This window comes from Epinephelus fuscoguttatus, linkage group LG16, assembly GCF_011397635.1.
Source record: "Epinephelus fuscoguttatus linkage group LG16, E.fuscoguttatus.final_Chr_v1".
Lineage (NCBI taxonomy): Eukaryota > Metazoa > Chordata > Actinopteri > Perciformes > Serranidae > Epinephelus > Epinephelus fuscoguttatus.
The window spans coordinates 42,082,180-42,096,679 of record NC_064767.1 but is presented as its reverse complement, the minus strand read 5'-3'; the positions used below and the strand labels follow the sequence as shown (position 1 = coordinate 42,096,679).

Genomic DNA, 14,500 nt, shown 5'->3' with positions numbered 1-14,500 from the left:
TAAAATATTTAGGAATATTATTTCCTAGGCAATTAGACAAAATAGTGCAATATAGTTTCGAACCTCTCCTGGACAAAATTAACACAGATTTGGAAAGGTGGTCGCCGCTTTATCTCTCACTATGGGGAAAAGTCAGTATTATAAAGATGAACTGTTCTGCTAGAGTTAATTATCTACTTCAGTCTCTCCCACTGAATATCCCTGTAAAATACTTCAAACAATTTGATGCTCTGTGTAACAAGTTTTTTTGGAACGGTAAAAGGCCAAGAATACATCTGCGTAAATTGCAGAAGCCTGTAATGAAAGGTGGCCTGGGAATGCCACATCTTTTGTTTTATTATTATGCATTCAATCTGAAGCATTTGGCACATTGGGCATTACCCCCGGAGAGAGCGCCACCTTGGTATGCAATAGAGCGGTCACTGTGTATTTCAATACCTCCATTGCTGTTCCTGTCGGCCAGAATGCTTCCAAATTCTCGATCCCATCCTATTATCTCTCATTTACAGGGACTATGGAGAAAGGTGTCTCATATATTTAAGATTAACCCCTTTTTAAGTTTATCCTCTGGTCTATGGGACAACCCAAAACTCCTTATTGGTAAATCATCTCCTATATGGAAGGAGTGGGTGATTAAGGGGGTGCATACTCTGGGTGATCTGTATAAATATGGTGTCCTTAAATCATTTGACAATCTGGTTGAACAATTTAAGCTAGCCAACAATCAATTCTGGAGATATCTTCAGCTGAGACACCTCCTCGTCACTAATTTTGGTTCTACACACACACCACCCCAGGGCATGGACTTCATTAAAGAGATTTTATGGATTGCAGGGATTAGGCATGGGACCTCCCATTATTATTCTATGCTTATGAGTAACTCTGGTTATCCATCCAATACAGCTCTGAAAACCTTATGGGAAAGGGATCTGAACATAACATTTACAGAAAACGATTGGGATACAATTGTTGGAATCACTAAACAAGTCTCCAGGGATATCAAAATAAGGTTAATTCAATTTAAAATCTTTCGATTCTATTGGTACCCAAATAGGTTATTCAGGCTAGGGATGAAAGAAACACCGGACTGTTGGAAATGTGTAGGCAAGTTGGGTACCCTAACACATGCCCTATGGTCGTGCCCAAAGATTCAGACATTTTGGAAAAGGGTTCATGAGATTATCACAGAGGTCATAAAAGTGGATTTTGAGTTCTGCCCCAGTCTTTACATATTAGGTAACCCTAAAACCATGGCCCATATTGTAAAACCCTTAACCAACTGGATTCAGACAAGTATTGTGATTGGTAAACAGATGATAATGAGAAAGTGGAAAGATGCAGAGGGACCAGTGTTTCAAGACTGGCTCACAGAGTTAGACAAAGTAGCTGCCTTTGAAAGAATATCTTATAGTATAACAAATGATATTGATAAATATAATGAGAAATGGGGAATGTTTTTAAGACCATACTCTTTACAGGGTAGCTAAAATATATCTGCGTACACTGATCATTATGGGCTGTTTTTGGGGGGGCTGGCATGGAAATGAAGGTGGAGGTGGACTGGGTGTAATACAGTGATCTGTTTATTGGAAGACTACCTGTGGGCTGTGAATTTCACGTGGGACAAGGAATGGACATGTAACAGTGTAGTGGTTGTCTCCTGGTAACTGGACTGGTTAACATATTAAGCATGGACTAATTTACCTGTTTTGGACTTCTTATGTACTTATTTTATTTGTTGTTTTTACTTTTATGTTTTAGTGTCATAATAAGAGTGTGTATCTTAATTTTGCTTTTTTTTTTTTTTAACTGGTTTTTAGTTTGGTCTTGTAAAAAATTTAAAAAAAACTCAATAAAAGTTGAATCATAAGAGACACTGGCATATTCTGGCTAGCGATCCGAATGTAGGCCATATTTTTAAAAACATATTTTCGCTCAGAAGCGTGCCGCGAATTTGAGAGATCAATTAGTCAGAGCTGATTGTTATGTTCGGCCCCAACACTTCTTGTCTCTATCACCTGTCAGTAATTTTCCTTGCCACAGTTGCATTCAGTGTAACGCCATGATTAAAGGTGATATGTTTACACATCCCCATTCAGGTAAAAAGTTTAAGGTTAAAGGTAGAATTTCTTGTAAGACCAAGTTTGTGGTGTATCTGTTGAAATGCCCTTGCGGCTTATGCTATGTCGGTAAGACAAAAAGAGAGCTTAAGACCCGTATCTCCGAACACAAAAGCTGCATTAGAACCAAAGACGAAAAATCATCTGTAGCAAGACATTTCACTGCAGCAGGTCATGATGTTTGTTCTTTAAGATTTCAGGGAATAGAAGAAGTCAAACCACTAAAAAGAGCGGGAGACAGAGAGAGAGCTATTTTACAGAGAGAGAGAGGCTTTTTGGATCCATAGATTACAAACAGAATTTCCTAAAGGTATGAATGAAGAGTTACTGTTGAGTTGTTTTCTGTAACTATTATAGACTGACTCATGGTATCTTCTATTATATTTGCCTTGGCAGAGTGGCCACGCCGTATAGGCGATATACCGTATTTTCTTATTGGTTGCATTGCATGTTTTGTGGGGACACTACATACGATGTTCTGTACCCGTTGAATTTTTTGTTACTGACAGTGCATACATGGATGACTTGTTAGTGGAACCTATAATAACTCAGTGACTTTTTGCACTATATGTTTTCACTGTGCTCTTATGATCTGAATGTTAACTGAGGTGTGAGGGGTGGACAGGAGCACTTGTACAAGTTGGAGTTGCTACTCCTGGAACAGCAGATTCCTTTCTGAAAGCCTCTCATGTGACATGTACCCGACATGCTCATCAGGTCACAGCCAGCTGCCTATATCTTCTCCTACAGAAGGCCTACACCGAGTACAGCAATGACCTGTAGAAGCAAGCAGCACTAATTCAGCACACAGAGGGCTGCCTACCAAGCTGGTTATTGCTGGGGACAGATGATGGGTGCAGCCCCTGAACTCCCATCCTAAAATGACTGGGGGTGGAAGAGGAAGGCCACAGGCGGATGGGAAGTTCACTGGACGACACTACCAGAAGCGACCCAGGCCTGTTGCGAACTCCTCCGCTGTGGATGTGGATGTGGAAAAATGGTGCAGTGCAGTGCAAATGTATCTAGGCAGCACTTCAGTGCACTGCCCTTTGCCACTGTGATGGACTGTGTTTTCAGAAGTAACATTACTATTACCATGGAACAGGTATAACTTCAATAATAAATATGTTGATCATTTAAACCACTGTTTACTGTTATTTCATTCACTGAATGCCAGATCTATGTAGTTAGGTAGTTGCTAGTATGTTGTAAATAATACCACTGCATTCCTCATTGGGTTGGGCTCTAAAATAGATACATACAGATAAACATATGAGGTCTGCACACAACTGATTCTGTAATTCAGGAAAATATGTGTAACTCCGCTAATATTTGATGGTTTTACTATTAATTAGTTCCATGTGTGGAGCCCACAGTAATGTTAACATATTTATGGACACTAGACACCCCCCATACCCCATTTATTATTTTTATTATTGTGTGTTATAATTTTGTACACTCATGAGCTGATGTATACTTTCACTGGTAACATCAACTTTAATGCTTTGGTAGATTAACTTGTGGTTATAGTGAGTAAAGCTCATACAGGCACTTGGGGCAGCCTGGAGGTCCTTTATGTAGGATACAAGGAGATACCAGAGTTGTTCAGTATCCCTAGCCTGCAGCATTTTTGCAAATATTTCATTATATCTTTTCACGGTACAACTCTATAGAAATGACACTTTGATATAACTTAAAATAGTCAGTGTACAGCTTGTATAGTAGTATAGATTTACCTTCCTCTGAAAATTACTCAAAACATAGCCATCAACATCTGAACAGCTGGCAACATAAGTGAGTACACCCCACAGTGAACATGTCCAAATTGTGCCTAAAGTGTCAATATTTTGTGTGCCAACCATTATTATCTAGCACTGCCTTAACCCTTTTGGGCATGGAATTCACCAGAGCTCACAGGTTGCTTCAGGAATCCTCTCCCACTCCTCCATGATGGCATCACGGAGCAGATGGATGTGAAGACACCTTGCGCTCCTCCACCTTCAGCTTGAGGATGCCCCACAGGCGCACAGGTGAGTTTAGGGCTGGATACATACTTGGCCAGTCCATCACCTTCACCTTCAGCTTCTTCAGCGAGGCAATTGTCATCTTCTAGGTGTGTTTTGGGTCATTATCATGTTGGAAAACTTGATAATGAAAACTTGCAGCTCAGTTTCTGAAGAGGGGCGATCATGCTCTGCTTGGAATTCAGAGCATGATCGCTCCTCTTCAGAAACTGAGCTGCAATGCAGTTTTCCAACATAGTGTTGTCCCATGACAAGATAAAATGAAATATTTGCAAAAATGGGAGGGGTGTACTCACTTATGTGAGATAATGTATGCGATGGCCCTAAAGCCAAAAATCTTCCTTAGGGGATGCTCTAAAAGGGTGCCAAAGCTCATGTTTTTATCATCAAAAGCACAATTCCATCAGATATTTCACATTTCTGCTGGACTACATGTATTGTGCGGTGATGGATTGTGTGAAGGCCTGCCTCATCACCAATAATAATAACCAATAACCAATAATTGATGATGTTTTTAGAAGCTTCGGCATGTTTATTTAGGGAAAATAAAGAGTGGCATAGATAATAGAGTGTACACACAGAGACAGCAGTTTCCACACACACTAATGAGCAAGTCTAACCACTATCTGCTTTTTGAAACTTCACTATAGGTTTTAACAATACAGCCTTGAGAGCCATTGAGAGCTCAGTATCAACAATATATGCCCTGATAGACTGTGGCATATCTAAACATCAGATCCTGTGGTTGTTCTGAGCATGCTCAGTCTTTACTTCTTTACTTTACTTCCATGTCGGTAGAGTCCAGTTCATTAAGAAACCTCTGACACTTGGCCATGAGGACTTTGACGGCTTCTGTGACTAGGACATCTGGAGGCAGGATGCCAGTCGACTCCACAGTAACTGTATGAAAGGAAGAGATCCATGAGCAGATATACAGAAGAACTACAGTAATACACAGTCAAAGACATTCCCAATTTCCCACAACAGATATTTTTTACAACAATGATCAAGAGAGTGACATGAAAACATTAATATTGATATATATTTAGTATTCTTGAATCTTAGTATGTTCTCATCTTGCTGACTAAGCAGGTGAAGAAATAGAAAACAAGTCATTGTGATTTTAGGAGTATCAGTTGTTTTTCACAGAGCTCTTTTACAATCATCACCAGCAGCCTAGAGCAATGACGTTCTGGAGCGGCTGGTTGCTTAACAAAATCATGGTGACAAACAGACCTCTGTGAGAAAAGAGACTTCTGTGTGGAGTTTGCATGTTCTCCCCATGTCAGTGTGGGTTTCCTCTGGGTACTCTGGCTTCCTCCCACAGTCCAAACACATGCAGGTTAACTGGTGACTCTAAATTGGCTGTAGGTGTGAATGTGAGCATGAATGGTTGTTTGTCTCTATGTGTCAGCCCTGTGATAGTCTGGTGACCTGTCCACAGTGTACCCTGCTTCTTGCCCAATGTTAACTGGGATAGGCTCCAGCCCCCATGCTACCCCTAAAACTATAAGTGGTTAAGGAAAATAAATGAATGAAGCTCTGATTTGATGCTCTGTTATGCACGGTCAAACAGCAGCAGGCAAATGGCAAGCAGCAAATAGAAATATGATGAAGATAACGTTATTTACATGAGAATAAATCAGCAGTGTGAATTTATTATTGATTTCGGACAAAACAGGGGTCAACAGAGAGAGCACATGCTGTATGTACACAATGCTGTTATAAGATAAAACACTATGTAAAGTTATCTGCCTGGTCATACATCTTACTCTGCTAACTTCTCACTACAGCAACATTAGCTGCTCTGTTTCAACAATATTGGGCAAAAAATGTGCATGCAGACTGAAATTCAAATGAGCTGTTCTGTCAGGAGATGCAGAGACTTAAACAAATGGTGAGTAAGAAAAAGCTTAAATAATGCATGTAATTCGTAGAGGAAATCTCCACTAGCTACAAGGCTAATTTATGCAGTGTTTAAGTCCTTAAGCTACTAATGGCTGACCAGCAAAAACAATTGTTTTGTTGTGAACCCTGACAGTTGAAGTGAAAAATTACCATGTCGTTAACCCATTTTTTATGGCTGCTGGGAGAAGTTTGCCTTCAAGTTTTAGGAAAAAGATGATGGTTTGGGTTAGAATGAAAACATTTCTTCCAGAAAGGTCTCTCTGGCAGAAAGCACTGAAGGTTAACTTATCTTGCGCTGTTTTATGTGTGTTAGTAGAATCAGTATAAAATAAACTTTACTGCACTTAACTGGTTACAATTATTTACATTATATGTTTTACAGCCAAAAGCAAAAAAGAAAGGGATGACAGCTTCTTCTGGAACAGATTGTGTTATATGGGTATATAATGCCGCCTCATATCGATAACAGATATCTTGAATTGAATTGAATTGAATTGAATTGAATTGAAGCGAAGCCATATTGTGGCAAACTTTGTAATACCAGCAAATATTATATCATTGTCTAAAGAATCCATACAATACTGTATTGTGATGAAACTGGTGATTTACACCCCTAGCGGCTACCCAGCACCCATCAGGAGCCAGATTTGGTCCGTGGGCTGTAAGTCGAGTATCACTGGGTTAAACAAACAACATGCAACATGTTGATTAGTGAGCTTTAGAGGTACTGGGAAACAGATATTTTAACTTCAGGCAGAGCCAGGCTGGCTGCTTCCCTATTTCCAGTCTCTATGCTAAACTGTCTCTCAGTGGTAGCTTCATATTTACCATGCGCATAGAGTGCTAGTAATCTCATATCACTCTTGGTGAGAAAGAAATTGATTGCTCTTCTCAAAATATCAAACTGTTTATTTAAGGTGATCCCTGACATGGTAAAAGCAGTCTGGATTGCATGTACATGAACAAGGTATATGAACGTACAGATGAAATGGTCTCGCAGTCTTCCCAGCTTCACGACATTCTTCAGGTCATTATGTCGGAGGACTTCCCTGCTGCACGTATCCAAGCGGCTGTTTACTACTTTGGCGACCTTTTTCCCTGAGGCACACAACACAAGAAGACAGATGATAACATTTACAGACTTAAAACAACACAATGGAGGATTGCTCGTTTTACCTCACGGGGTCCCCCTACATTCAAAAACAGTATTGTCTGTTACAACTGTCGCAAAAACCTTTCTGCTTGCGCACTTGTTGACAAGCCAACAATACAGGTGAAGTTCCTGAAGCTGGCCATGTAATGCATGATCATCATGTCTTCAGAACAGGTAATGTAGCATTTTGTACATACATGATTAGGCCAATTGCTTTATTTATTTATTCATTCATTTTCAAAACACAAATGAGTTGCTCTCTGCATGTCAGGGCTGACCTCCTCCTCACAGAGCGCGCGTGCACACACACAAACTCAACAGAGTGAAGTCAGACAACAGCAGAGAGGCCGCATTGCAGATGAAGGGAATATAACTTCAAGATTACTCTAGTTGACGACAACTACGCTTGTTACTGTAAGTAAGTGCAATAAAACCTCTGCCAGCCAAGCCAATACTTTATCAATACATGTAATCAGCATGTAGAAAGCCATATTTCAATCTGCTCCGTCCGCAGTCTCTCATTCACCGCTATTATGATTTACAATCGCGGTCGACACAAGCACATCACGCTCGCGGTGCTAACAGCAAACTTTTACAGACAAACTAAAATGAAAGCTGTCTGTATGTAGGCTAACACTTTATCTGAAAATGTACCTGAGACACCTGACCTGCAGACAGTGAGTCTCCTAAGTAGAGGGTAACAGCAGTAACAATGCCAGGTCACCATCGGTCAGGCATCCCTCCTCCTCTTTCAGCTCTTGCCAGCGTGTGAAAGCCGGGCCAATATTAATCCTTGTTCGAGCTCGTTTTATCGCTCTCCCGTTTTCTTTTCCTTGTCTCCTCGGACAACACCTTCACCTTCTTCCTTTTCTTTGTCGCTTCACCCATGACAACCACGTCTAACTTCATTCACCTCGGTTCGGCTACACTACTCTAAAGAGAGGAGGGGGGATATGACGAGGAGGGGGATATGCCGTATGCCGTAAAGCAGCCAAATTTTGTAGTCTTTTTTGTGTCTGGGTTCCTACCCGAACCCCGAAACTGCATAGTGCCAGTGCAAGTGAAACAGACACTCTCAAGCAATAACGGAGGTGTCATCCAACTTATTGTGAGATGATGTACCACCACAAGGATCTTGGATATATATTTTGAGGGCTCAAAAACTCCACTGTGTTGCTTTAAGGGACTCACAACAGACCAGGGCAGGAATTTCACGAGGGCCACGTGGGCCATGGCCCTCTGCCTCTTTCCTGTCAACACGGCTTTGACACCTGCATCTATTGAGAAAAAAAAATACGATGACAGTCTGGATTCTTATTGAGCAACATCGAATGAGACGATGGGTACATCACCAGTGGTGGGTTTGATTCGAGCCTGGCATGAACCACTCGGACAGGCTATAACGACAGTTTGACACCAATCTATCACCGGCCAACCAGGAGACTTCATCAAATGCCCAGGCAGGGATCGGTACTGAGACCCGGTATTAAACAACCAAAGGTAAATTTAATCAACACCGTAATAATAGTAAGCTCCGCCATTATCAGCATTACTTTTTAAAGTTTCGGTTTCATGTATCATCATTCTGCAGCGGTGGGGCTACGGTGCAGATGAAGGAAATATAACTTCAAGATTACTCCAGTTAACGAGAACTACGCTTGTTACTGTAAGTGAGTGCGATAAAACCTCTGCCAACCAAGCCAATACTTTATCAATACATGTGATCAGCATGTAGAAAGCCATATTTCAATCTGCTCTGTCCACAGTCTCCCATCCGTGCTCGCGAGTAGCGAGGCTAACAGCAAAGCGTTAAAGACAAACTAAAATGAAAGCTGTCTGTATGTAGGCTAACACTTTATCTGAACATGTACCTGAGGCAGCCGACCTGCAGACAGTGAGTCTCCTCAGTAGAGGAGGGACAGAGAGCAGGATGAATGACTGATACTGATGTATGTCTTCATGCTAAGATAATGTGACTTTCTTCACTCAGTATTGTGATGAAGGAGGAATATTTATATTCCAGTCAGATATTATTGGGTTTTAAATAGTGACTTTGTTGTTGTAAACATGACTGTTGCTGCCATGGACTATATAAAACTCTATCCTGTGTAACTGACCTATAAGGAAAGCATCAGGAGGTGAGATGTGTCCATGTGTGTGTGTGGAGGAGAGAGGGACATGCTGGTAGAGAGATGGTGTGTGTTATTAGATACTGTTAATGTCACTTATTATGCTTCAGCGATTTCATCAGCGGAGCTCAATGACTTGGAGAAAAGCAACATACTGTCAGATCAGAAGGCAGAGTCGGCTGTGCCTGTGAAGCCACAGTCCACCATGCAGTCACCAGAGACTTATTTCACCGGCTGCACAATTAATGGACATGTGCAGATAAATGTGTATAAAGAGTAAGTGCCTGGCGCACCATGTTTGCGTTACATAGCAACGGTGACAGCGGAGTCCTGAGGGAACTGTTTTTGTTGGCGGAAGACAAATAAAAGGCTTAAATTATCTATTTTGTCCTCATTTTTCAACATTTCTTAATCAGCCTTGCTTATTTACTTGTTGAACTGTTGTATAAGACCTCATGATGTTGTACTGTGATATCGTCATGGCTGTGATTCGGTTGTAGGCATGAGGCCGCAGGCCGAGTGCCGAAGACAATTATATATATATGTATTGTATATATGATATACATATATATGTATGTATGTATACATATATATATATATACATATATATATATACATATATATACATATACATATATATATATATATATATATATATATATATATATATATATATATATATGTGTGTGTGTGTGTGTGTGTGTGTGTGTGTTATACTGTATATATATATATATATATATATATATATATATATATACAGTACAGGCCAAAAGTTTGGACACACCTTCTCATTCAATGCGTTTTCTTTATTTTTATGACTAGTTACATTGTAGATTCTCACTGAAGGCATCAAAACTATGAATAAACATGTGGAGTTATGTACTTAACAAAAAAAGGTGAAATAACTGAAAACATGTTTTATATTCTAGTTTCTTCAAAATAGCCACCCTTTGCTCTGATTACTGCTTTGCACACTCTTGGCATTCTCTCCATGAGCTTCAAGAGGTAGTCACCTGAAATGGTTTTCCAACAGTCTTGAAGGAGTTCCCAGAGGTGTTTAGCACTTGTTGGCCCCTTTGCCTTCACTCTGCGGTCCAGCTCACCCCAAACCATCTCGACTGGGTTCAGGTCCGGTGACTGTGGAGGCCAGGTCATCTGCCGCAGCACTCCATCACTCTCCTTCTTGGTCAAATAGCCCTTACACAGCCTGGAGGTGTGTTTGGGGTCATTGTCCTGTTGAAAAATAAATGATCGTCCAACTAAACGCAAACCGGATGGGATGGCATGTCGCTGCAGGATGCTGTGGTAGCCATGCTGGTTCAGTGTGCCTTCAATTTTGAATAAATCCCCAACAGTGTCACCAGCAAAACACCCCCACACCATCACACCTCCTCCTCCATGCTTCACAGTGGGAACCAGGCATGTGGAATCCATCTGTTCACCTTTTCTGCGTCTCACAAAGACACGGCGGTTGGAACCAAAGATCTCAAATTTGGACTCATCAGACCAAAGCACAGATTTCCACTGGTCTAATGTCCATTCCTTGTGTTTCTTGGCGCAAACAAATCTCTTCTGCTTGTTGCCTCTCCTTAGCAGTGGTTTTCTAGCAGCTATTTGACCATGAAGGCCTGATTCGCGCAGTCTCCTCTTAACAGCTGTTCTAGAGATGGGTCTGCTGCTAGAACTCTGTGTGGCATTCATCTGGTCTCTGATCTGAGCTGCTGTTAACTTGCGATTTCTGAGGCTGGTGACTCGGACGAACTTATCCTCAGAAGCAGAGGTGACTCTTGGTCTTCCTTTCCTGGGTCGGTTCTCATGTGTGCCAGTTTCGTTGTAGCGCTTGATGGTTTTTGCGACTCCACTTGGGGACACATTTAAAGTTTTTGCAATTTTCCGGACTGACTGACCTTCATTTCTTAAAGTAATGATGGCCACTCGTTTTTCTTTAGTTAGCTGATTGGTTCTTGCCACAATATGAATTTTAACAGTTGTTAAATAATAGTAAGGCTGTCGGCTGTGTATTAACCTGACTTCTGCACAACACAACTGATGGTCCCAACCCCATTGATAAAGCAAGAAATTCCACTAATTAACCCTGATAAGGCACACCTGTGAAGTGGAAACCATTTCAGGTGACTACCTCTTGAAGCTCATGGAGAGAATGCCAAGAGTGTGCAAAGCAGTAATCAGAGCAAAGGGTGGCTATTTTGAAGAAACTAGAATATAAAACATGTTTTCAGTTATTTCACCTTTTTTTGTTAAGTACATAACTCCACATGTGTTCATTCATAGTTTTGATGCCTTCAGTGAGAATCTACAATGTAAATAGTCATGAAAATAAAGAAAACGCATTGAATGAGAAGGTGTGTCCAAACTTTTGGCCTGTACTGTATATATATATGTTATATTGTTTGTTAGCTATCTAACAACACATCAAAAATAATTGTAAGCCAGTCTTGTTCAGTGAATCAGTTTATCATGTATACTGAAAAAATATTTAGGCCTAATATTTAAGATTGTTTGCTTATAAATACATGAACCTGGTTGTTCTATATTTAAAACACACTGGGTTTATTAGTACTATTAAATAGATCACATTATTACTTATTATACTCATTATTATTACTTGAGCTCGTTTTATTTATTCATTTTACAGATAGTTATACATCCTTAGTCCTTAAATTAAATTCATTATGGATGTGGACTTAAAATCATTGTTTTATTTTATGGCCTTGCTGCCCTGGCTTTTTGCCTTTGTGCCCTCAAAAAATTGACAACACGAAAGGCCAAGTGGCCTTGCCCCTAAAATGACGAAATTCCAGGCCTGCTACAAACTGATAAACAAGTTAACTCCTCAGAAATCCTAACATCTTTCCATTCTGGCTTGGGGCCATGTTAGACTATATGAAAGAGACAGGAGAAATCACTGTCATTTAAACAATCAAACTGATGAGAATGTAGGGGCGGGGGGGGACGACTCGATACAGCATAGTATCGCAATATTTTGCGTGGCAATATTGTATCAATACAAAATGCCACCATTGGCTTTAAATGAACAACTAAAACTAAACTAACAACTAAAATGAACAACTCTCTCCCAAATCCCAAAACTCAAGCGCTAAAAGGCAAATCTGTGATGTCATAAGATATAAAGTGTGGAGCTGCTCCACAGACAATGAATGGTGGAAGATGTTGTAGATGACACTGAGAGCAGCCTGGGGAATGTTCTGAGCATATGGGGACATTTTCTGTTTCACAACTGAGAAAACTACTATAGAACAAAACTCATCTGGGTATAAAAAAGACAACACCTGTGGGTCCAGAAAATGAGATTCCCATTCATTGTCTATGGAGCAGCTCCACACTTCATACCTTATCATATCATAAGTTGTTTTTTGTTTTATGGCTTTGAGAGAATAGCTCATATTCACACATACTGACTGATCTTTCCTGTGCCATGAAAATGACATATCTGAATTTAGGTGGTGTACCCCTTTAATATACTGGACATTTGTTATATTAAGCCTCTGCTTAGATAAATCTCCTAGGTGGTGAAGTGGAAATGTGCTGCATGCTTGCAGAGTACTGCCCTCAGGCTTATGGTTCATGTATTTAGTTGTTTCATTATGCCCTCTGAAGAGTTAGTTTTTATTTGGTTTCTTATGAGTGAGGTTAGCTCTTTCTTACCATTAACATCTTCTATGTCTATAACTCCTCGTGAAAAGCAGCATTTTAGGCGCTCTGCCTTCTCTCCCTCCACCGGCTCCAGCAGGGTGATATCTGGGAGGAGGCGGTAACTGGCTGTGGCCACTGGAGAGAACTTAGCATGGTCCTTACCTGAACAAAGAAAACACTTCAGTACCAGGGAGCATACAGTAGCAGACAGATAACATGATCCAAGTGCACATTAGTACATAATATATGAGGATTATGAATGTGTAAGGTGTGCTGTATAACTTTCAGATACTTAAACCTTAGAAACAAAAATGTCAAAATACTTTATCACTGACAAATTCCACCAAAGTAATCTATATTTTTGTACACGTTTTTGTTGAAAGCTCTAGAAGAAACCATGTGTTAAGATTAGTTTATCACTCTGAGACCTCCAGTCAAGAATGAACTTTGATGCAAGTACTTTTCAAATTTGGAAACAAATGTAGGCTAGTAATATAAACTTCATACTAATTTATAATGTAAACTAGAATTACCACCCCGCGGTTGTATGCCTACGCTCACAGTGCAGTCAAGTTTCTCTTACAATTTTCATCCACGTCTGTGAAAACACGGATGCGTCACACACATCTTCCCCCCAACAGCATGGCAGATCTATACAATCAGCACAGTTTCAAGGAGGACACCCAAGATTAGTCTCACCAATTCAGTATCTGACCAAATGTCTCCCCTTTTGTTACTGAGATATGATGTTGGCTAATGGCCAGAAAATGTTTTCTGCAAAATGTTATGACATCAAAGTGAAGTTGACCTTTTGGATATAAAATGTCATCGCTTCATTGTCATAATTTTTGACATTTGTGTGAAGTTTTGTCATAATTAGCACATGAATTCTTGAGATATGGCCAAAGACATATTGTGTGAGGTCATACTGACCTTGACCTTTGAAAACCAAAATCCAATCAGTTCATTCAGTGTTTCCCCTACCATTATATCAGCCCCCCCAGCGGCACCTCGCAACCCCCCTTGAAGGTCAAGTCAATTTTATTTAATTTTATTTTCTATATAGCGCCAGATCACAACAGAAGTTATTTAAGGTTACCTTTCCTATAGAACAGGTCTATCCCTTGTCCTTTTATTAAACAAACTAAATAGCCTTTTGTTATTTATCTTATTTACACAACAGCATGTCATTTCTGTCTCTACATGCCTACAATTCTCCTCTACTCTCTGTGGTCGCACGCACGCACGCACGCGCACACACACACACACACACACACACACACACACACACACACCAGCTGACAGAGAGCGTGCGTCGGAAAATATGTTGCGTCAACATATCTGCGCTTTTTTAACGCTACCAGGGTGGTGAAGAAGAAATGTTATGATGTTGAGTCCAATGTACAGTTCAAATACTTGTTCAGTTGTTATATTGACTGCTGTCATTAAAAGAAATACATGAACACCATGATTCCTTTAAGTGTTTGTGTC

General features: G+C 40.3%; 1 protein-coding gene across 3 annotated transcripts in view; it reads right to left on the bottom strand.

Moving 5' to 3' along the window:
* Nucleotides 1-4,650: 4,650 nt before the first annotated feature.
* The window catches only part of polr1c (RNA polymerase I and III subunit C), a 53,583-nt gene continuing 43,733 nt past the window's right edge, over nucleotides 4,651-14,500 (bottom strand). For all 3 annotated transcript variants that reach the window (XM_049601242.1, XM_049601243.1, XM_049601245.1), the window contains 3 exons: nucleotides 13,022-13,171; nucleotides 7,034-7,150; nucleotides 4,651-5,044 (listed from right to left, as the gene is read on the bottom strand). In XM_049601242.1, coding sequence (XP_049457199.1) covers nucleotides 4,920-5,044; nucleotides 7,034-7,150; nucleotides 13,022-13,171 — 392 coding nt within the window. In that variant the 3' untranslated portion in view covers nucleotides 4,651-4,919. The remainder of the gene's footprint in view (nucleotides 5,045-7,033; nucleotides 7,151-13,021; nucleotides 13,172-14,500) is intronic.